A 23,467-nucleotide genomic window follows, 5' to 3' on the forward strand; every position below is an offset into this window, starting at 1 on the left:
GCCAGTGCTCACAGTAGAATATGGCGGCGATTAATGACGTCATATATTTCCCTAGGGTACTGCGGCAGTACACTGGCAGTCCATAATGGAACAAATTTTTCTACAGTGATAGCACTGTGCAGTGCTCGCAGTGCATATTGGAACATACCCATAGTCAAAAAGGATGTCTTGCACAATGAGGCGCTATCGCGTTTGGTTCTACCAAAAAATATGCAAATCCTTTAATGGGCATAGAAAATAACATAAAAGAAAAAAATAACCAAACAGCTACAGTACGAGAAGGATTGACACTTTTTGACGTTGACAGGAGGGCGCTACTGTGCTGTCATAATTTAGATTGACTTATTGACTTGATTGGTTCAGTTAGCCTTGAAGATCTAGGGTAGCTTACTTGTCGTGGTTGTTACATATTTTTTTATAACAAAACTAAACGCGATATCAGCGCCATATTACCAGTCCAGATATATTTGTTACAATATACTTATACATATTAATGTTTCTAAAAATATATATAAAACAGAGAGTACAACTCTTTTCAAATATCTTGGCGGCTCAATCCGTTAACATTGTGTTCCGCGACTCGCGAACTTAAGAGCAGCTAAGATATATGAAAACATTTATACCTAATACAACATAAAGTGAACCTGTCACTTATTGAGCATATGTAATTCAAAACATATTATCCATCTATGTTTTTAAACATGTTGTCTTATGTTGTTAAACATGTGTAATGATAGTGGAAACTCGTCATAACATAAACATAATACCAATTTAGATTATTTAGGTTTCCTTCCCCTGCCACCGCCAGTCTTTGCTTTCTTGTTTGCTGCATTTTTCTTGTCCTCTTCCGCTTTCCTTTTAGGATTTGGTGTTGTTGATAACACCTGGTATAAAAGATTTCTTGTTTTAATACATTCATAGATCTTAAAGTTCCACTCAGAGTAATTTTAAGGTTACTTTAGCACCTTAAGTATAGATTGTTCATATTACATTACTAATGAACTCGCTTAGTGATTGTTAAACGTTTCTGAGTATGGTGATATCTAATATATAAAATTGTCGTGTCACAGTTTTCGTTCCCGTACTCCTCCGAAACGGCTTGACCGATTCTCATGAAATTTTGTGAGCATATTCAGTAGGTCTGAGAATCGGACAAGATCTATTTTTCATTTAGTCGCGGGCGACAGCTAGTCTAAATATATAATCTAAACATTTTAAAATTATGTATTATTTAACATCCTAAGAATATTATCTATAGTCAAAGCTTTCATTCTCATTACCTTTGTAAAAAAGCTTTATTGTAAAAGCTATTTTAAAAAGTATAATCGTCAAATTTTACTTCTTACTAATATTATAAATGCGATTTTTTAGATGGATGAATGGATGGATGGTTGAATGGATGATAGATAAATAGTGACGTCACGCACGTCAGTGGCAGCGGGTTATAGAAAACTTTATTGCGCTTAAAAAAAAAAAAAAACTATATCGCGGAGTGAAGCACAGTGTAGTATAAACAAGTGGTATTGTTACCTAATCACAATTCGTCCAAGTTAACAACGAATGTGCTCGTAATATGTGTGAAAGTTTTTTTTGTCAAACCTTAAATCTTCGGCATAATTTTGAGCTTGGTAAAAGTGATATTAAACCCAATGATTACATTCTATAAGTTTACTAAAACCATCATTTTAGTGGCTTAAGGATAAAAATATTCAATTATACTTTCAACAACGTAAAACATTTTGTTTTATTTTAATATAAGTGGCGCCATCTACGGACTACAATGCCAAAGTGCCGTTCGTGTTGCAAATACGCGGCAAATGCGGAATAGATGGATGGATGGATTCATCACAAGTGGGAATAGAATTACTTTAACTGTACCTTAAAAAATCCATCCAGCCTGCCCTGTGTTGTACCAGATCTTGCTTTCAACAGTTTCTTGGCTCCGTTCCGTACTCTGTCTTCATTAAATTGCTTGTCACCGCACAAGAACTTGACTAAACCGTCTTCATCTGGATCTGTCCATTTCAACTGAAATAAAATACTAGCTGTTTGAACTTTGTTTAATGTTTTTATGTAGGATTTTACTGTTTTATGGCATTTTATACTTAAATGTAAACTTATTAATTTATTTATTTATTCCTTTATTGCATGTTACAGTATTTCTATTGATGTTTACAATTAAGGGCATAGCAATATACAGGTGCATATGTAGGTACCAGAGTCTTGTACAATAATAATTTAGTTCTTTTAAACATTTTCCAGTTTACATAAATAGTAATTTCAAAATCTATAGAGAAAGTTAACACGGAGCTAATTATACGACACTTCAATAACATTTTATTTTTGTTAATATTATATTAAAAATCTAAATTTAACATTCTTTTAAAATATGCTCAATCAGTACATTTAAATAAATATTAAATAAAAATACTTAAGTAAAGCCTTAGTATAGATTCGTCGTTCTACACTCAAGGGCTATTAAACAACTTAATATCCAATTAATTAGATAATCTTACTAATATTATAAATCGAAAATCACATTGGTACATAGCGGGATTCAAACCCAGAACATGCAAATTGCAAATCAAGTGCTAAACCTATGAGTCACTGACGCTCTTTACTAGTATAAAATAAAAATAAAAAAACTACAACTAAAAACAAAAAAAATGAGTTACCTCAATATCCTTAGGATCTGTAATCTCAGGTTCCATAAATAATCTCCTAGCATTAGTAAAATCCCAGTCTTCAGGCGGTTGGTATTTGTTTGTATCTATGTTATGAAGAACTTGTTCTATAGAACGATGTTGTTTGATCAATTCAATGGCTCGCTTCGGTCCAATACCACGAATAGATCCGCAGTAGTCACAACCCAAGAGAATACAGAGATCTATGAACTGAAAATATTAGAAATCTATATATATAAAAGACAGTCGTGTTAGTTACACTATTTATAACTCAATATCGGTCAAACTGATTTAGCTGAAAATTGATGGGAAGGCTTAGAACTAGGAGACGGACATAGGAACTTTTTTATCTTTTGTGCATTTATTTTTTATTCCGCGCGGACGAAGTCGCGGGTAAAAGCTAGTTATATATAAACCAATCAATCTATATATATAAAATAAAGTCGTGTTAGTTACACTATTTATAACTCAAGATCGGCTGAATCGATTTGACTGAAAATTGGTGTGCAGGTAGCTTAGAACTAGGAAACGGACATAGGATAATTTTTACCCCGTTTTCTATTTTTTATTCCGCGCGGACGGAGTCGCGGGTAAAAGCTAGTTTTATATAAGCCAATCAATTTGTAATTAATTATACTCTATGATCTCTGTATCAATTAAACAATGAATGTTTATCCGGTTACATAATCTATGTGTCTATTGCTACCACTCTCTCTCTTTGCTTTTTTCTGCAATGTAAGTCTGATGTGTTCCTTAATAAGACTAATTTATATAACTCAATCCGTGTTATTTTTGCCAAAACCCTACAGAAAATAATGTCAATTATAAATTAATATGGCTTAAAACTGATGAAATCTTAAATTTATCAAAAGCTGGAGAAATGGACTATAATAGACAGATATGTTGAGATTTACTGGACTAGGCTAAGGCCCACTAGCTGTTGTAGGGCTGATAAAGTTGACATTACTTAAGTTAGTTGTAAGGACTCGATTTATAGTATATTAAATTCTAATTACCTCTGTATGATTCAATTCCAGTCCTTTAAGTACTTGATCAAGATGGAATTCCTGTACGGGCATCTTCCTTGCCTCTGAGAATGTCAGATGACGTAACAGTACATTAGCACCAAACGTCAAAGCATCCATATCTTCTGTAGCTGTCGCGTAAACTTTACCAGCTTTCACCTGTAATTTAATATATATAATGTAAAACAAGGTTTTTGCATATGCACTTTGAGCCACATTCTAATCAATTAAGCAGATTTTGTAATTTGCCCATTAAATTTCAATCATACTCTGCTAAAGCATAGATAAAGACAAGAAAAGACCCTTAAATATATTTTTTTTTCACGTAGACACTGATTTCCTTGCATTTTCACTACATCATCATCAGCTCATAATATCTCCCCACTGAGGGGCTCGGAGCCTACCCCAAGTTAGGGGTGACTAGGCCATAGTCAACCATTGGCTCAGTGCGGGTTGACTTCACACATATCATTGAATTTCTTCTGATATGTGCAGCATCGCGATGTTTTCCGTCACTGTAAGAACGTCAGATAAATGTACATATGTAAATCGAAACTCGAAAAACACATTGGTACATAACGTGATTCGAACCTAGGACCTGCAAATTGCAAGTCAAGTGCTTAACCCCTGAGTCACTGCCTCTCTCACTACATGGCTATACATAAAAATTTACCAGAGCAGCACATTGAGCTTCAGCTTCGCAAGGTGCTTCTACCACGGGTACTCCCATTAGTTTGAGAAGCTCCCTCGCCTCCTCACCATGCTGTCTCGTTACTTTGACGAGACGACGATTGAATTTTTCTATAGATGCTTGATCACCTGTTGAATAAATGCACAGGGTGAAGCATTAAATTAATGCAAAGATGCATCATTTGCAAGCAAGAACAATTGAACCTTGGCAGTAAATAACCTAAACCTTTTTACTAAGTTACCCTTGGAAGAATTTTTTTTTAGTTACTTACTTTATTAATTGGTATAACATTATCCTAAAGCATTTTTGACTATGAAATTGTGTACTTTATTTATTCTACCCTACCCAAAAATCTACCCACTAAGGATACAAGCCATGTGAAAAGAGAAATGCATTTTATCTTTCCATGGCCAAAAATTAGGCTAAAATATACATTATTGACGGTCGAGTTGGCGATTGTAGCTTTTATGGCGAACACAATTATATCTAAGGACTTACTATCCAAAGTTTAAAGTTGCGGAGAGAGGAGTTTTTATTAAATAAAATCGTACTTAGGTTAGTTGTTTTCACTACTTTTGATGTAACTTTGACAGTTTTATTTTAGAAGTAGTCAAAGGTTTTTATTTTTTACAGCCGTAAGTCATGTATGCTACCAAAATAAATTAAAAAAAATACTCTATTTAATTCGATTAAAGTTTTTTAAACCAAACGTATTATTTATTTTAATTTTTATTGCGAAATGTATCTTAAATTGATTAAAAATAATAAAAATCTGACATTTATATTGTTTAATTATTTCATAATTTTGAAGACACGGAACGCAAAACTACGAAGTAGCAAAGAGTATGTAACCATTTCATAGTATACTAGCGAAATGTTTACATACTCTTTGGCATTATCTATTAACGGTTTTTCAGTTGCGTGGCGTCATTGTGGTATTAAATTGTTTGTAAATTTGTATTGTAAGGTTGGATATGAGTCACAGAACCGAATCAGTCAACCCCGACACCACGTGGTACTTTCTGCCCTACCCCTAGAGTGTTTATGAAAAGCCGGAGGCGCGGAGGGGGAGCAGCCCCCGCCCGCTGTAACAAGGCGCGGGGGCCCGTGCGAGCCGTAGCGCGGAGTAGCTGCGGAGGCGAGTATAGGCACCCGCGCCTTGTTACGCTAGGGCGGAGGGGCTGCTCATCCCATAGCGCCGGAGACGTTGCAAATTTCTTTTGTTAGGGAATCAAATTCTGCCTATTTCATATGTTTTTTTTGTTATTTTTAATCAATTTAAGATAATATTTCGCAAAAAAAATTAAAATAAATTTGTCTTTTATTTAATTTATTTTAGTAAATAATAAATTTATACAGCCACAGCCATAAGTCATGTATGCTACCAAAATAAATTAAAAAAAAAGACATATTTATTTCAATTTTTATTGCGAAATATTATCTTAAATTGATTAAAAATAATAAAAAACTGACATTTGTTTGTAATTTATTTATTATTTACTAAAATAAATTAAATAAAAGACAAATTTATTTTAATTTTTTTTGCGAAATATTATCTTAAATTGATTAAAAATAACAAAAAAAACATATGAAATAGGCAGAATTTGATTCCCTAACAAAAGAAATTTGCAACGTCTCCGGCGCTATGGGATGAGCAGCCCCTCCGCCCTAGCGTAACAAGGCGCGGGTGCCTATACTCGCCTCCGCAGCTACTCCGCGCTACGGCTCGCACGGGCCCCCGCGCCTTGTTACAGCGGGCGGGGGCTGCTCCCCCTCCGCGCCTCCGGCTTTTCATAAACACTCTAGGGGTAGGGCAGAAAGTACCACGTGGTGTCGGGGTTGACTGATTCGGTTCTGTGACTCATATCCAACCTTACAATACAAATTTACAAACAATTTAATACCACAATGACGCCACGCAACTGAAAAACCGTTAATAGATAATGCCAAAGAGTATGTAAACATTTCGCTAGTATACTATGAAATGGTTACATACTCTTTGCTACTTCGTAGTTTTGCGTTCCGTGTCTTCAAAATTATGAAATAATTAAACAATATAAATGTCAGATTTTTATTATTTTTAATCAATTTAAGATACATTTCGCAATAAAAATTAAAATAAATAATACGTTTGGTTTAAAAAACTTTAATCGAATTAAATAGAGTATTTTTTTTAATTTATTTTGGTAGCATACATGACTTACGGCTGTATAAAATAAAAACCTTTGACTACTTCTAAAATAAAACTGTCAAAGTTACATCAAAAGTAGTGAAAACAACTAACCTAAGTACGATTTTATTTAATAAAAACTCCTCTCTCCGCAACTTTAAACTTTGGATAGTAAGTCCTTAGATATAATTGTGTTCGCCATAAAAGCTACAATCGCCAACTCGACCGTCAATAATGTATATTTTAGCCAAAAATTATTTACCTGCATCAGTAGCCTTCTGTAATTCTTTTTCAGCCTCTTCTCTTCTCTCCGCTCGTTTGTTCAGTTGATGTGACTTCATATCTGGTGGTTTACCATCGAACACATACACAGGCTTAATGCCGTTTTCCACAAGCCTAATCGTGCGGTAAAATGTGCCCATCAGATGAGAAGTGGTCTCACCATCTACTGATGTTAATTGAGCTCCTAAAATTTAAATTTAGTATGATAAAAGGTAAGTAAAGAGAGTCTTGCTTTGAAACTGCACCTTCATTTGCAAAACAAAGTGCAGTATTTATGGTAATTGCATGTATTAAAGCTCTAAATTCAAAATATGGACATAAAATTTGAACGATAATGTACGTCTTGGTTTGAAATTAATGGTTAATATTAATGACATAAATTACATACCCTCACTTCTCACTGCTATTAGAAATTGATATAAGCTCATGGAAGCGTCGATTGCCACTTTTCGTCCTGTAATTTACAATAAATAAATATAGCAATTCATTCGCAAAGACACATTTCAACAAACCGGTGAAACGTAAAGTACCGAAATAGTTTTTAATTTCCATTTCTTTAACAGCTTGAGGTGCTATATCGGCAATTAACTTAGATAAACCTAAAATACCCATTGTAACGAAACTTGTAACAAAATATCAATAAAATTTGTCTGTCGCAAAGATTGATGGTGGATTTACTTGGCGCGAATTTTGACACTATTTTTTTTTTATTTTTAAAGAGTGAAGTAAACCAAAATGTTGCCACTTCCAGACTGACTGAAAAGAAAAATAAGACTCGTTGAGAATTCTTCATCTGAGAAATTTATATATATATATATATATATATATATAATTCTAATTTATATATATAATTCTTAATCTGAGTATTTATATGATTTTAACATTGTAACTACCTCATTTCTCTATTAACTTAAATCAAAAGACAAATTTAATTTTATTTTAATATCACAATCGTTTAATTGTAGTGGTTTGAAGTTTGTAGTTAAAATGTATGATGTAAAATTAGTAGATTAAACTATGAGACCAAGCAAAACCAAAACCAAGTTATGGTAACTAAAATGCCATCGTATCGTCAACGGCAAAATTTGTACTAAAATTCGTGCAGCGCCCCCTCCCCCTGGCGGGGGTAAAGTACACTAAAATCTTGTACTAATTTTGACTATACGAAGACGATAGCGTTATATTATAGACGTAGGCAATTAGAATAGTTTTAATAAGTGTAGCAATTGAGTGAAAATAATCTTGAATAAACTTTGGAAATCCTCAAAAGGGTACAGGTTAATTTATTAAACATGGGAGGATTTATTTCAATTAATTTAGAAGAGAATTATAAAAAAAATGAAAAATTCCTACAAAGTCTCAATGAAATTGCGGTAAGTTTATCCCTTTGTTAAATGTTCTTATTACGTTTATTTTAAACCTAAATCAAGTTCATTTTAGATGGAGAGACAAATACAATTACAATTTCAAATGCAAGAAAGACAAAGAGCACTTCAAATAGCAAGAAGTCGAGATATATTTCTATGGTTATCTGCATTCAGTATTACAGCAGCCTCAGGCTTACTCACAGGGTAAGTAAATACAATTGTTTCGTACAGTAAAAATTAAACTAATCGCTTCTCACCTAAAATAGTCTTTGAAATAAATTTGTGCTTTTTATCACTACTGTCTAGATTGAAAATTGAATGAAAGTGAAATTATCAATAAGGTAAAGTTAACAAGAACATCTGATAATAATATGCATGCATGCATGAAAAAAGCAGAGAGTGGTCAGGACCTTCCAAATATAAGTCCGTAATCTCTGTCTACACTGTGGGTCAAAGGTCAGAGTTGAGTCATTGTTTATTTCTTACTACATCCTGAATGAAAGATGTAATTGAATGTTAATTTCAAATATCACTATATGTGGAGTTATAATTAGGCAATAGTATGGTAGTATCAAAGAAAATTCTTCAGTTTCAGACGAACTAAACGCATTTATCTATTGGCACCTCTAGTGCCATTGACGTTTCTCAATTTGTACCACTTGGATCTTGCATATGGCAACAAATTACATAGAATTAGAAGTAAGTGGAAATTAATTTTTTTTTAGTCTTATTGTATGCAAATATTTAAAATGCTGAACTATTTTCAAGATATTATATTTAACATTTTTGATTTAATGGATTTTTGTCAAACGCTATTGTAACTTCTGTGGCAATTTTCTGCAAATGATGACTGAAACAGAGTATATTTGTGTTTATAACAGTGGAAGCCGAGCACATCATGTCTCATGAGTCTGATTTGCTTGAACTACCCTGTGGCCTGCCGTCCCCTTCCTCTGTGGACCAGGGTCGGATGGATGCAGAGGAAAAGAAGAAAATACATCCTCCCCTACCTTAAGTTGTTGTATTTTTAGATTCAAACTTTATGGTAGCTTGAGGTAGGCATAAGCCCAAATCTGTGTAGATCCCATAGACAAATTAAAGTCAAAAATGTATGAAATTAACAATTCATATGACACAGGCTAGTCACATACTTATTCATATATATTATGACGCATTTTGATGATTCTACTAGTGAATTCACTTAATAATAGGTAGAGAAAAGTGTTACAGATGTCTCCTTCCCTTTTCCCGCATCTTGCTATTTGTCGCTAATACCTCAAATTCTGTATGAAAAAGCATTGCAATCTTTCGAGCCTCCATAAAGTTTGAATGGCACTATATCAATTGTCCTGTGCCTTCAAAGCTTTTAGAAGGGCAGTAATGCATTTAGAATCTTTGCTAATATGTCAATAATGTTCAAAAAGTTATTAGAAAAGATGTAATAATTATTAAATAAAATATTTTGCTTATACATTTTTTTAGATGTTATTATAAGTAATAAGTATATTAATGTTTAAATCAAAGGGTATTTTTGTTAATTTTATTTTATAATGAACGTCATGAAAGGTCATAGAAATTATTTTGTTGCAGTTATTTTTTTATGGTTTATTTTGGGTCTTTATATATTTTTATGTAAAAGTTTTATGTATGATATTTCATAAAATAAGTGTTGTTATATCAATATAAAGCAATTCCTGTTAATAATTAAATGTTTATGATTATTCAAATCATGTTTTACAGTATTTGTTGTTTATAACTGTGGGTTCCCACTGCCGTAACTCCAATACAAAAATATACTGTTTCTTTGTTTCATCAAAGGTAATGAGTGATGAGATTTTTTGTACATGTGTTTCGGAAGTGGGAACCAATGAAAAATGTTTTAATATTTAATCTTAAATAAAAATCAATAAATATTTTAAATTTGTTTTATTTGGCACTATGTAATCCGTGACTCCATCCAGGTCCAGGTACTAATGAAAACTTAACTAGCAGATTATGTATTCTTCCAGATTATGTTCTACATGCCTTTCAATGAACCATCCATATAGTAATAAATAATAGTTTTTTTTTTAATTTCAAAACAATTTTACACATATTTTAGGTGAGGCATCCTTTTAAGTAAAATAGTTTGGTATCTTTTTATATAATTACGATATCAAACAAGCATTATCAGTCTATTTGATATTTTTATCGGAAATTTAGGTCAGAAATGAAGGTTAAGTTGGTAAAAATTTGGTCGCCATGAATGTTTTCATTTAATTGTAAAGTTTAGGTAGTACTAGGGCTTACGCCAAATGAAAATCCGTAATTTCTTTCCCACTAAAGTTGATATCCATCTTTTTTCTTTATTTTAATTATAATCTATACCAATGCCATTAACTACAGTTGACAACTTCGGTTGCCATGACAACGTGGTGTTGTTTTGGAAGCGTAAACAAATGAATCTCAATTGTAAAAGAAATGTATAATTGACGAAAACATAAATCTCCTTTAATATTATATAAACGAAAATGGTGATTGTGAAAGGTTTTTTCATAATTTGTAAGTATAATAATCAATTTAACCGTATATTATTTTTAAATCTTTACTTATTTTATCTTTACATGTAAAAAACTCATCAATTATGGTTGCTCGGTTTGACAATATAATCAATATAGTTTGATATTACAGTTGTCAAGCATTTGTACATTATTCAAATTAGTTTTATATCATTGGTCTAATTCAAATTCACCAGTACCGACATAGCGTTTCATAATTTATGTACACTCGAATCGTAATCCGATTTTAGAATAACGTTACGCAAGTTGGTGGTATAACAAAATGAACCAAACAATTAAAAAAGAAGAACAGAAAAAGAGAGAATGCCAAAAGCAAACTCAGAAGAAAAGTCCAGAGAAGAATATGTCAGAAATTGACGAGCATATTTTAAAAAGATTTGAAATCAAGAAGCGACTGGGCAAAGGAGCTTATGGTATTGTATGGAAGGCGACTGACAAGAAGACCAAAGATGTTGTGGCTATTAAAAAGATATTTGACGCATTTCGCAATCAAACAGATGCGCAGAGAACTTTCAGAGAAATTATTTTTTTACAATCGTTCCGTAATCATCCTAACATCGTTAAATTACACAGCATACATAAGTAAGTTTAGTATTTTAATTACCTATTTATTTATAATACAGTGTTAACCTTTAAAAATCTTTATAGTTTTTAAAAATTTCAAATAAATGTAGGTAGGACCAAATAATTATCAATGATTATAGTCAACCTTTTAATCGAGTCTAATATCGATTTTTTTTTATGATTTTATATATCGTATTACATTTAATTAATACATTTTAGGGCATTAAACAATCGTGACATATACCTTGGTTTCGAGTACATGGAGACAGATCTACACAATGTGATCAAACGCGGCAACATCCTCAAGGATATACATAAGCGGTATATAATGTATCAAATGCTGAAGGCCACCAAGTATATACACTCGGGCAATGTGATACACAGAGATCAGAAGCCGAGTAATGTATTGATTGATAGCGCATGCAGGTTAGTATGGTAAAGTGAAATAGGCCAGGAAAGTTCGATTTTACTAGAGGTATACTTTACTAGGTTATGCATTGAACCTGTAGTTAAGGGTATGAAATAATGAGTGGGACTGGAATTAAATACTCCCATTATGTCAAAAACGCAATCGTAAAATCACATGAGTAATTTTCTTCGAGGTCTTCTGTTTTTGATACAATTCTAAGATATAAAAAGGACCTATTTAAGGGTTCATTGAAAATCGGCGCTGCGGTACCCGCCGCAGCACATGTCGAATGAACACCTTTTCTTTTGAATAAATGTATTTCTTTCTTTCTCTCATTTCTATTTTGGAAAGTATTTGTGCAAAGTCTTTATAAGTCCTATTATTTTTAAAGCTCTCTTTATATGGTTTAATTCGGTACAGAGTGAAATTAGCGGACTTCGGTCTAGCTCGATCCGTCTCCAGCGTGTATTCTGGTGGCGAGGAGGGAGCAGATCCTTGCCTGACTGACTACGTGGCTACACGATGGTATCGTGCTCCGGAGATACTCATTGCTAGTAAGAAGTAAGTCACTAAATGTTATTAACACGTTCAGTATTACCAACTCACTCTGTATGTTTTTTATCAGTGAAAAAACTAAAGTTTGACCAGGATCCCAGTTGATGTTACGTGGTCGATGATTTCACTTTAACACATGAATATTTTACGTATTTTAATTTCGCGCCATTTAGGTTGTGAGTGACTTCGCTGATTCGTATATACTCGTATTTTAGTATAATGACTTTGAAGATCAAGTTATAAAAAACTAGCGACCCGCCCCGGCTTCGCACGGGTGCAATGCAAAATATACCTACTACAGAATAAATGCACAATTTATTTAAGGTACTTAAATGGATAAGGATTAATGCTGTATTGTTTAAAATCACTTCGTAAAAGAATAAAAATGGTTATGCTGGGTTATCCCTAAGAGATAGACATATACCATCGCGGACTTTTTTGTTGAACTTTTTAAGGTGAACAATACTGTAGTACATTATTTTGGTCTATCTCGTAGGGTTCAGCCAGCGTTTGCAATATAAGCGCAAAAAAACGTGCTTATTTACGACATCACATTAGAAAACTTTAAATTTATCAGTGTTTCTCTATTTTAGCATTATCTAAGCATACATACGGACATACAGCGAAAGCGACTTTGTTTTATACTATGTATATATTGATATTTACGGGCATAACATTTCCCGCAGCTACACAAAGGGTATCGACATGTGGTCTCTGGGCTGCATCCTAGGCGAAATGCTGACGGGCAGCCCGCTATTCCCAGGCACCTCTACAGTCAATCAAATTGAAAGGATCATGTCGGCCTTGCCAAGACCTTCGATGGAAGGTATGTTGACCTGCAGACTGACTTAATGACAGAACATTTGATTGACCAATCGAAGTTTTAGTTAGTGAATTAATCGATCGAAGAGAGAGGCACAAGTGAAATCAAACGATCAAACGACGAACAACTAATCAGTCCACCAGTTAAGGGATTAGTGAATTTATACGACTAACAAGGGTGAACAAACGAATAGTCCAACTATGAATAATTAAATTATCAATAAAACAATGAAGTAATTGATCAACTGGTCGATGAACTAGTCAAATCACTTGTAGAGCAGTCAGGTGATTTACAATTTATAACTTAAACTCGTGTAACTTGACAGATATAACATCAGTATGCAGCGGCTATGGGTCATCGTTGATCCGCGAGCAAGCATCGTCGACTTCTGGTGGCGCGTCGCTTGTAAGCTTGTTGTCTTGCGCGCCGAGAGACGCAGCAGACCTGGTACATCGTCTGCTGGTCTTCAATCCGGCGAAGAGGCTGAGCGCGGAAAAGGCGCTGGACCATGAATATGTTGCGAAGTAAGTTATAATTGAATACTGACTGCCACGCATAAAGTCCAATTGGTCACTAAAGATGACTAAGGGTAGATTTTAATAATACTCAATATGGAGAACAACTAGAATAAAACACCCGACAAAGTCAAATTTCCCGGGGTAATGATAATGACTAAGCGAACTCAATAATTAATCTTGGCGAAATTTTTGTTTATACAAGGTGTTTTGTTTTTAATTTAAAATTTAACCGCAAAATCAATTGAGAAACAAACTTATTTAGTGGGTCATTCATTTCGTAGCCTTCCTTTCGTACCAAAAATTGAAATAACTTTTTTTGTGTAGGTTTCATCGCGAGCGTGACGAGCCGACTCTGCCTTCGGATGTGCTGCTGCCGCTGCGTGATGACAAACAGATGTCTGTGGACGACTACAGGAACAAGCTCTACAGCATCATGGCTAAAGGCTCCAATGGATTCAGCCACATGAGGAAGTCTCAGTCGAGGTGAGAATGTGGATTATATTATATTTCAATATTATTTTCAAGTTTTGTCGCACTCTTGCTGATATCTTACGAAAAAAACTACGTAATTCAAACATTGACTCCTCGATAAACAATCCTCAAATATTAATCTCTATGACATTCATAAATATTTCTTAGGAAAGCTGGTTATCACGCATTAGTTTTTTGATTTTGGAGTGGTCAGAAAACTCAACAAAAAACTACTAATTTATACTTATGATATTCTGTAACTCTTAACAGCAAAACCCACACCTCACAAACATCAGCGCATGGCAACACAAAGACCAGCAAAAGTTTCCACGAACCTTCAGAAATCTCTCGACCTTACAAACCGAAACAGCTCAGTGTCTCCGCAGACCAAAAAACTAGACCAAAGATTATAAAAGGACCAGAGAGACCATTAAAAGAATATCGATCAGATCAGACCATCACAAAACCGATACGAGCTCCAAAACTAATGGAGAGTCGAAGTCACGACTGGGAGACTAATTGTCACGGTGATTATTTACCTATGAGGAAGAGTCAAACTGATGGGTATGTTTCTGGTGGTAAAAAGGTGATGCAACAAAGAAGAAATTCTACCTCCTTTTCTACTATTAGTATTGGAGGGGATGCTGATTATCTTGGTAGAAGTCTCAATCAGCGGCATGGTGTTATCACCGCTAGTGCCTTAATGGATCTCCGTACTAGTATACGATGAGAAAAGAATCACAAATTTTGTGAGTTTGAATCTCAGATACTAGGGTAGATTGATTTTTAATTGATTTTGGCGTTTGTGGGTAGTTGTAAAAATTTGTGGTCAGTTTTTTTTTCTAGTAACGTAGAATCACGCTTATATTTCTAACATACATTATAATTATTTGTCTTTGTAATAGAAGTTAGTTGGAATCAAGCAAAAGTAATAAAAATTTAAAGGGGTTTATAATTTTTTTAAATATCTCGGCCTACAAAAATGTTTGACTGTTATTTTAAGGCGCACATCATCGTGTCTTTTGTTATTTTTTTTTATAAGTTACGTTAACATCTGTTAAGTTTTTAGTGACTCGAGGTTCTCTCGGGCTCGAACTTGGGTTATTTAATTGCGTTTTTTTATCCGTACTTGTTTTAAAGGAAATCCTCTGTTACAATAAAAACCTAACTCTTGTTTATACCTATAATGAATGAAGGATTTTTTTGTACAAATTGATTTCGAATCAAACTACATTAAATAATCTACCTTTTAAAAGTCTATTTTTAGTACTAGCAAAATAGAATACTTTTAATGTGTAGGTACAGGTGTGCAAATTTTTTTTATGTGTTATTTTTCTAGTCATCAAATTATGTTGATCTGTTCAATACTGCTGTGTGGTGATTGTTTTTTTTTTAAAAAAAGATTTTTGATATATTCTCAGGATAAAATATGAGCAAATACCAATAAACTAATAATGAAGTACTGTTTTAAACTAAACTTCTTACTATTATCACAACTTTTTTAAACTTATGATAATTTTTCTATAGATACAAAAAAGTTTAGACCAAAAAATATAGCTGTAGTTAAATTTTGTACATTTGTACTGTCTATATTAATAAAATATTCAAAAAATACTGCCATATACAATAGAACTTTTTAAAAAAAATTACGACTGAGATTTTAAATCGAATAAGTACTGCGTAAAGTTACAAAATTTAAAGAAAAAATTGAATAACCGTTGATTATAATTTGAAATTGTTTAATCAAGATAATGTAATAAAAATATCGATATATCGAGCATTGATAATTACAATGCATTTTTATAGGACCAAAATTAGCATGAATACAGCATATTCTAAAATTCTCAATATTAAAATAAGACTTTTAGTTAATATTTAGTTACAAAACTCATATTTTAAAGGTTATTTTTAAATATAAAGCAAATGCTTGTTATTTGATAATAGTGTTCTAATAAAATAACAAATAGTCGTATCACGGATAAAATTATACGCAATAAGTCACGGAATTATATTTAGAAATAATTATTTGCTCAAAAATCAATTTTTTCAAAAAAAGCCTTTGTAAAAAAATAGATTAAATAGATTTTACAAGATCTACCAGTAATACCCCAAAAGTTTGTAATATTTTCATTTTCTTTGACAACTTTTATAAAATGTACTTTATAACGCAAATAAAATGATTGAAATAGATTAGTTTTGTTTTATTTAAGTGACTACTCGATCGCCATTTGTTTAGTATATACATACATACATATTATTAGACATACATTACATATGGATTAGACATATCATTTGTATCAATAACTAGATACAAAGGCAAAGACAAAAAGTTATTTAGCGGCTTCTAATTGATTAGTCCATCTATTTCCCATGAAACTTAACCTCTTAGGGGTACTAAATGTCCAAGTATTCCCCCTATGAAAATTCTAACACCTTTGTAGTTTGGTACAATCGCGTCGACAACAATTATTATTAAGGAGATTAAAAAAGTCTACATAACTTTGATTTGTCGTACTTAAGTTAGTCGTTTTAATGAATAACTATTTATATCATTGTTTTTGCTTTTAGAACATTTATGAGTTAATTTTTTTCTCGGATTTTTTTCGCAAAAAGTTTGTACTACCGCAATTATTTTTAAAAGTAAAAAGTTACTAAATCTCCTTTGTTACGAAAACAGTAAAAAATTGACAGTCCATCTAGAAGATTAAACATCTGTCAGCAATCTTAACATTACAGAAAGGAATCTAAAAAAATGAAAAAATGAATATAAAATACGCACTTCTACTTCAATTTGTGATCGTGAATGTACAAGTTTATTGTTTTAGTGTTGGAACCAAAAGTAGTTTGCCCTTATTATCTATAGATCCAAAAGCAAGGACGTTGATAAATCAAACAGACAATACGACGCGAAGGGTAATTGTAATTTCAATTTTTATTTGTGTTATATTACTTGAATTAAATAGAAAGGTAAAAATATTTATGAAGATAATACGAAACTTAGTAGCAAAAGCAAAAGCACATTTCTGTCTGATGAGGCAACTCAAGCTCCGGATTTATTAAAAAAAATCAAAAGAAGATTAGGTTTATTTGACTCCCAAGTCCCAATGTACTTATTTTAGCTGTGTAACTATACGGCATTGAAAATAGGCGAAAAAAGGTTTTTCATTTTAGCCAATTTTAGAGTGCACTATAATGATAGAAATAAAATGTAAATTTGATTACAGTACCTTCCCTTTATAATGCTGATAGAGCGAGAGCAAGACACGAGTGAATATTGGCGGGAAACAGAGATATTGACACTTGTCCGCCATGACGAAGAGGGCATAGACTACGAGAAGTGCGAGCAAAACGCACCAGAGGTCAGCGCCTTGCGTTTGCCAGCCAGGAGAACTGTCAGGCCGATTTGCAGAACTGCTTATGGTGAAGAAATTATTTGAAATGTTTAAAGAGCGAAAGATATGGTAGATATAGAGAGGGACAGGGTAATTAAAGGGTAATCTTTGAAACTAAAAAGAGTAATTTAACGGTTTCCATTTTAAGGGTTGGAGTAAAAATAATGAAGAGAGAGGGCAGTTACTTTATTTCTGCTTAATTGGTTAAATAAGTTTATTTTCAGATTATCAACTTTGTCCGCAATGTCCACGCTTCAGTAACCGCACAGAATGTGAGCTTTTTAAGGACTCTTGCAAGTAAGATACTACTTTTCTAGTTAAGTGCTTAGTTTTTGTTACGTTCTTAGGTTAGCAGTTTTTTTAGCATATTTAAATTATTTTGCGTGTGACAGATAATTAAGGAATCGATTTTAATCAATCCAAATTCCAGTTTTGGATCCAAGATTGTGATTCTGTGGTTTCTGGTGTCTTTTGTTTAGAGAGAGGACGGTAATGCCGAGCGAGTACCGTACATACTGTGACCAGAAGTACGGCAAATGGCGCACCATGTTCCTGCCAGCTGACTACTCACAATGCAGATGCTGTGACGAGTGTATATTTTACAGAGGTACACATGATAATTGGGATACTATGATGAAGTCAAAGTGATTTTTCGGTGCCAAAATAACTGAATAAATCCACATAAAAATTCTTTGTAAGCTTTCAATATTACTTTTTCAATGCAGTTTTTTTTTATTTTTCAGAATTAGATCAATCGTGTATGGAAGACGAATATAATTTCGACACTGAAGAATTTTTACCAGTCACCACTGTTGGTATGGCAAATCTAACCATGAAATAAACACATAATAAAATGATCTTAGGGCACTTCTGTGTATATTTACTTTATAGATTATTTTTACAATTAATTCTTCTGGATGTCAATTTAGATTTCAGAGCAGGCTGCAATCCTTATTGGGGTCATCCTGAACAAGAAGTGAAGGCGTTACGATGCGATCCCGTCTTACGCAGATGTAAGAATCATCCATGTATTTTACGCAAATAGATATTATATTCGCGAAATATCAATTATTAATTACATAAATAGATGAATATACATGGGATATATAAGTACATTAAGTCACTAGAAACAATCATTTTAACGACTGCGAGAGTGACACTTACCGTGGTTTTCTGAGACCTAAGTCTCCGTTTAAAACATGTTATCTCTGTTCTGTCAAAGATAATGACAGAGATGTATATTTTATACGGAGAGTCTAAAAATTAACCTATAAATAAATTTATAAATTTATTTAAGGTGTTCCAGTGACAATACCAGTGCTACCCAAAGATACTTTAAGCGTGTAAGTTATATTTTCCTTCTCACATTATTCGGATTCTTTTTTCGCCACAATGTGTGGAAAAATAGTTTTTCATTATTGACGGAATCAGAGCTGGGCTTACTGAAGTTATTGTTATATAAAACGTTGTGTATACATGGTGATTCTTAATGAACGATATGAAAACTCAATTGCTAGGCTTGTTCAGAAAGAATACCACTGCAATCAAAATATGTCGGAAGCTCCGACAAATTTCAATCGAAAATCTGATTTTTAAGGTGATTTTGGATCTATCGAAAAAGGCGGAACATATTGTGGGCTTAAACTATAGCTATTGAGGTTCTTTACCTTCACGAAGCTTTTAGATCCGTCCATTAAGAATCAACTTATACAGTAATTGACTTAAGCAATCTCTTAACTAATAGCTTTGGCTTTGACACTTTTTCTTGTTCTCTTACGACTACTCTGAGTTGTAACAATCTCGAAGTTATAGTAGCAAGTTCTTAAATAAAATAATTTTGCTTTAGTCGTCGTAGTTTTCGTTACGAGCTACCGACTGTCGAGGAGTGTCCAGTGTCCTGTCGCGGCTATGATTGTCAATCTCTAGTGCATGAAGATCAGTGCCCGCAGGGTGCCTTCCTGCCCGACAAGGACTACTGCAACTGTTGCGGACGATGCAGCACTTTTTTCCGTTAGTACAGTGAAGGAATTAATTCCTCTTCCCATTTAGGAGAGCTACCACATATGTTGCTATGACGTCACAAAAATGCGTATAGGTTAAACGTCTTCATTTGTACACAAGAATTAGATTTAAAGGCTAACTGTGAACTCAAAATGATGTAATACTTATTTAGGGCGTACCTTAGTATAACTTTTGCATAACAAATCAAATTTAAAGAGACACTTAAGGACTATTCTTTTTATTTAATATCAAAAGGTGGCATACGAGCAACTGCCACCTGGATTCCCCGAAATATTGAGGCGATCGTTGCCCATATACATCCGCAAATGAACATGCGTTGCCTACCTTTAATCAGCGGAGAAGGGGATGCACAGGAAGAGGATATTTACCCTTACTATGCGTCCCTTTTTTCGCCAAATCCAACCGCGCCTTAAACTAACGCCGGCCCTGTCTATACGCTTTTATTTTGCGAACTGATTTATCGTAAGTGTTGTTTTTTAACCAAAATGACTTTACGTCTTTCAAGAATTGGGTTTAATAATTCTTTGGCGGATTATTTGGCAGTTTAAATGTGAGCTTTGTTTGGATAAAGTTAGTTAAAAAAGTTAAGTAATTCTTACTTTTACAGAATTGAATCAAAAATGTGCCGAATTCAAGAAAACTATACATAAACTGAACGAAAGTGAAGAAATTGAAGTTAGTATATCAATAAAATGTTACAACAAAGTACCTTATTATAAAACCTTGCTAAGTCCCGATTTGGTTTAAAGAAGTTTTGGATACTGGTTTAATCTACAATCTTACCATTATCAAATACAGAAATGGAGATTCAAATTTAACAATCTATGCGGTCTTTTCACACTATCTTTAATTTCTTCTTTTGGTACCTTAGTACGAAAAATCTATATATATAAAAGAAAGTCGTGTTAGTTACACTATTTATAACTCAAGAACGGATGAATCGATTTGACTGAAAATTGGTGGGCAGGTAGCTTAGAACCAGGAAAAGGACATAGGATAATTTTTACCCCGTTTTCTATTTTTTATTCCGGGCGGACGGAGTCGCGGGTAAAAGCTAGTATTTTTATATAAGCATGATCTGGTACTAGATAGAAGAAGAGTTCCTGGAGCCGGGCTGTGACGACGGGCTGGTATGTCGACAAGGCATCTGTCAAGACACGCACACGCTCATGTCGCGGAGTATGCAGCGTTTGAAGAGAGAACAGCTGCCGTTCGGTGCTTTAGGTCATTACTACACGAACACAATAACATGAGACCCTAGTCCCTAATTACAGATATGCCTTACACAAATATAATGTGTCAAGACGTGTTCACTCACTTGTTATTTTTTTTTTATTTTCCGTTTACGTACAAATGAAAATCAATCGAGTAAGAAATGGTCCAATTCTTTTGCTTTAATCGTTGTAGAGCCGTGTAAGCAAGAGATGAAGTATTTCAAAAAGAAGTACGGTGTGAACGGTCATCTACATCACGAAGCACCACAGTGCACACCGCTTTGGTTGTATGCACCAGTACAGGTACTCTGAACTCCATCTTATTACAGTAACATCGCTTTAGCATATGTTTTTTAAAACGTAATTGATTGAATAAATATATGGCAGTGTCGTCGATTTGTCTGCTACTGCGCTCTAGAAGATGGAAGCAGAATAGAAGGGATAAAAGTACCCAGAGTTGAAGTCTCTAATATGAACTGTGGTAAGATATTGTTTTTTTTTCTGCGCGTCTAATGGCCAACCATCTGGGACCGGGTTTTTACTAAAATTCTACAGTAATTTTTCAAATCTTTCCTAAAAAATAACAACTTAAAGTCCTCCAAGAAAAACATATCGGCTTCAAAGACCAATAACGTATCTGTGGGTCCTCTTGTGTTGTGGAATGTCCAGGACGTCGGTTCAACTAATTTTAGGCGATCCGCTGCTCGTTTGTCGCCTTATATATGTTTATTTTGTTTTTTATTCCTTCAATAAAATAGTTATTTCAGAAACAATGACTTCTGTTCTCACAACAAAAGCAGATGAAGAAGAAATACATTATGGGTTTCTGTTATTAGAATAGGGACCTTGTAGAACGAATCCTTACCTATTTATTTACTTTATAGATTCCCTAATAAAGTAAAGCTAGAACTTGATAGTTTGTTATGAGATAAAACACGCGCGTTGTCGTGACCTATCATCATATCTCAATAGAGTTAAGACATATAATTAATTTTAATTTACTTATCGTGGGTTTCTAAGGCCAACATCCCTGTTTATAATATATTGTTACTAGCTGTCGCACGCGACTCCGTCCGCGCGCAGTTAAAAAAAATACTTAATAGCGGTATGAAAAATAGATGTCCGATTCTCAGACCTACTGAGGTTTAGGTGGATGGATGGATGGATGGATGTTTGTTCGAATGTATCTCCGAAATTGCTCAACGAATCTTGATGAAATTTGGCACAGATGTAGAACATACTCTGGAAGTTTAGTTAGTTTTTACTTATTAAATCCGCGCGGACGGAGTCGCGAGCGACAGCTAGTTGTAATATATATTTAAAAACTCTGTTGTTATCAGATTGCGCTCGTGAGAAGTGTCGCACTGCATCTGACTTAGAATGCGATGGCTACGGTAACTACAAGGAGGCGGTGTTCATGCCGCACGTCGAGCAATGGCCTGAACAAGAGGAGGTCTATGAATCTGGTATTATTACTATGAAAATACATACAAATCCATACATTTTTTATTTCTAGATTGAAGATTCGTATTTCTTTTAACTGTGTGAAACGCCAGCAACAACAACATCTATTGCACGAATTGGTTGGCTCGCCCGGTGCAATACCACGGCTTCAAAGAAGACAGGCGTGTAGAGGAAGCAATCCTGCGTTTCGTTAGTTGAGTGTGGTGCCGGAGGTCTAATTTTAGTCCTCTTTCTTATGAGAAAAGGATGGGAATCGGTTGGGAACTTGGAGGAGGCATAGGAATGCGAAATATCCTCTTTTTGTGTGCACTCCTACGTTGATTAAAATGAGGCAACGGATTTGCAATTGCGAATGTCTATGGGCAGGGTCTCTTCGCTATTTCGGCGAATTCATTTGGCCATTTGTTCGTTTGCCCAGTATAATATAAAAAAAAAATTCTCGAAGATTCTCAACTTTTCCCACAACGGACCTCGCTGGGTCTCAGAACTTGAAGTTCACTACGGGATTCACTGCCTAGTGATCAAGAAGGATGCGCCTTATCTTTCAATTCTTCCTTTAACATCCGAACCCTATTGCAAATCATTTTACACGTTATAGCTTAACACTCTTATAATCTTTGGATTGATTATTGGCTTCGCTGTTTAATTAAAAAACGTTCAACGTATTAATTGTTTTCCAACAGATATTGGCGAAATGAAAGATTCAACTGTGATAGGTAATATCAAATCTGAGGAGCCCTTGGTGAAAACAGTCTAAATATATACAATATTTAGTACATTAACAAGGCAATTGATACGTCTTTAACTAATTTTTCTATCAATTGTATCCGTTTAAATTTTAATATGTTAATCTTGTAGTTTAAAATTAAATTAAAATACCGCCAATGGTTGTTTATTTCTCACTAATTGTGAAAAAAAGGGGATGACGTTGTTCTTATTATGCTATTAAAATTATCTATATCTTATAAAATCTTCATTTATAACAGACATACGTTTTCATAGGTTTTCATTCATCTTACACCTAGCGGCTGAAATTCGTACTTCTGCCCGCCCACGTGACGTCACGAGTCACGTTACAGCATTGTCTATGTTGCCATCACAATGAAATCTCCCAACACTGGGTTTTTCACAATGAAATCTCCCAATACATTTTTTTTCTCTAAATTTGTAGTAGTTGTATTCGTAGTAACCATTATAATTAGAAAACAAAGAATATTAAATTAATAAAATTTTCAAACAAATGTTTTAATGGAGCTGC

General features: G+C 33.7%; 4 protein-coding genes across 4 annotated transcripts; 3 read left to right on the plus strand and 1 right to left on the minus strand.

The window, feature by feature from the left end:
- Positions 1-696: 696 nt before the first annotated feature.
- Positions 697-7,542, minus strand: LOC106718676 (flap endonuclease 1). The gene is made up of 8 exons (XM_045684505.1): positions 7,383-7,542; positions 7,241-7,306; positions 6,833-7,036; positions 4,383-4,528; positions 3,701-3,868; positions 2,676-2,894; positions 1,879-2,028; positions 697-884 (listed from the first exon to the last, which is right to left on the minus strand). The coding sequence occupies exons 1-8, from the start codon at positions 7,462-7,464 to the stop codon at positions 777-779; spliced, it is 1,143 nt and encodes a 380-aa protein (XP_045540461.1). The 5' UTR covers positions 7,465-7,542; the 3' UTR covers positions 697-776.
- Positions 7,543-7,967: 425 nt separating this feature from the next.
- LOC106718746 (plasminogen receptor (KT)) lies at positions 7,968-9,644 on the plus strand. Its single transcript, XM_014512912.2, has 4 exons — positions 7,968-8,225; positions 8,293-8,423; positions 8,809-8,918; positions 9,101-9,644. The coding sequence occupies exons 1-4, from the start codon at positions 8,145-8,147 to the stop codon at positions 9,232-9,234; spliced, it is 456 nt and encodes a 151-aa protein (XP_014368398.2). The 5' UTR covers positions 7,968-8,144; the 3' UTR covers positions 9,235-9,644.
- A 965-nt stretch (positions 9,645-10,609) lies between these two features.
- On the plus strand, positions 10,610-14,988 carry LOC106718741 (mitogen-activated protein kinase 15). The gene is made up of 8 exons (XM_014512904.2): positions 10,610-10,760; positions 11,008-11,359; positions 11,561-11,767; positions 12,171-12,311; positions 12,992-13,131; positions 13,454-13,652; positions 13,971-14,129; positions 14,388-14,988. The coding sequence occupies exons 2-8, from the start codon at positions 11,040-11,042 to the stop codon at positions 14,845-14,847; spliced, it is 1,626 nt and encodes a 541-aa protein (XP_014368390.1). The 5' UTR covers positions 10,610-10,760; positions 11,008-11,039; the 3' UTR covers positions 14,848-14,988.
- Positions 14,989-16,846: 1,858 nt separating this feature from the next.
- LOC106707344 lies at positions 16,847-23,014 on the plus strand. Its single transcript, XM_045684587.1, has 14 exons — positions 16,847-17,030; positions 17,342-17,537; positions 17,734-17,806; positions 17,989-18,116; positions 18,253-18,324; positions 18,439-18,522; positions 18,807-18,852; positions 19,356-19,519; positions 20,139-20,206; positions 20,620-20,755; positions 20,939-21,048; positions 21,133-21,226; positions 22,086-22,198; positions 22,893-23,014. The coding sequence occupies exons 1-14, from the start codon at positions 16,878-16,880 to the stop codon at positions 22,905-22,907; spliced, it is 1,452 nt and encodes a 483-aa protein (XP_045540543.1). The 5' UTR covers positions 16,847-16,877; the 3' UTR covers positions 22,908-23,014.
- The last annotated feature ends 453 nt before the right edge of the window (positions 23,015-23,467 follow it).

This window comes from Papilio machaon, chromosome 26, assembly GCF_912999745.1.
Source record: "Papilio machaon chromosome 26, ilPapMach1.1, whole genome shotgun sequence".
Classification (NCBI taxonomy): domain Eukaryota; kingdom Metazoa; phylum Arthropoda; class Insecta; order Lepidoptera; family Papilionidae; genus Papilio; species Papilio machaon.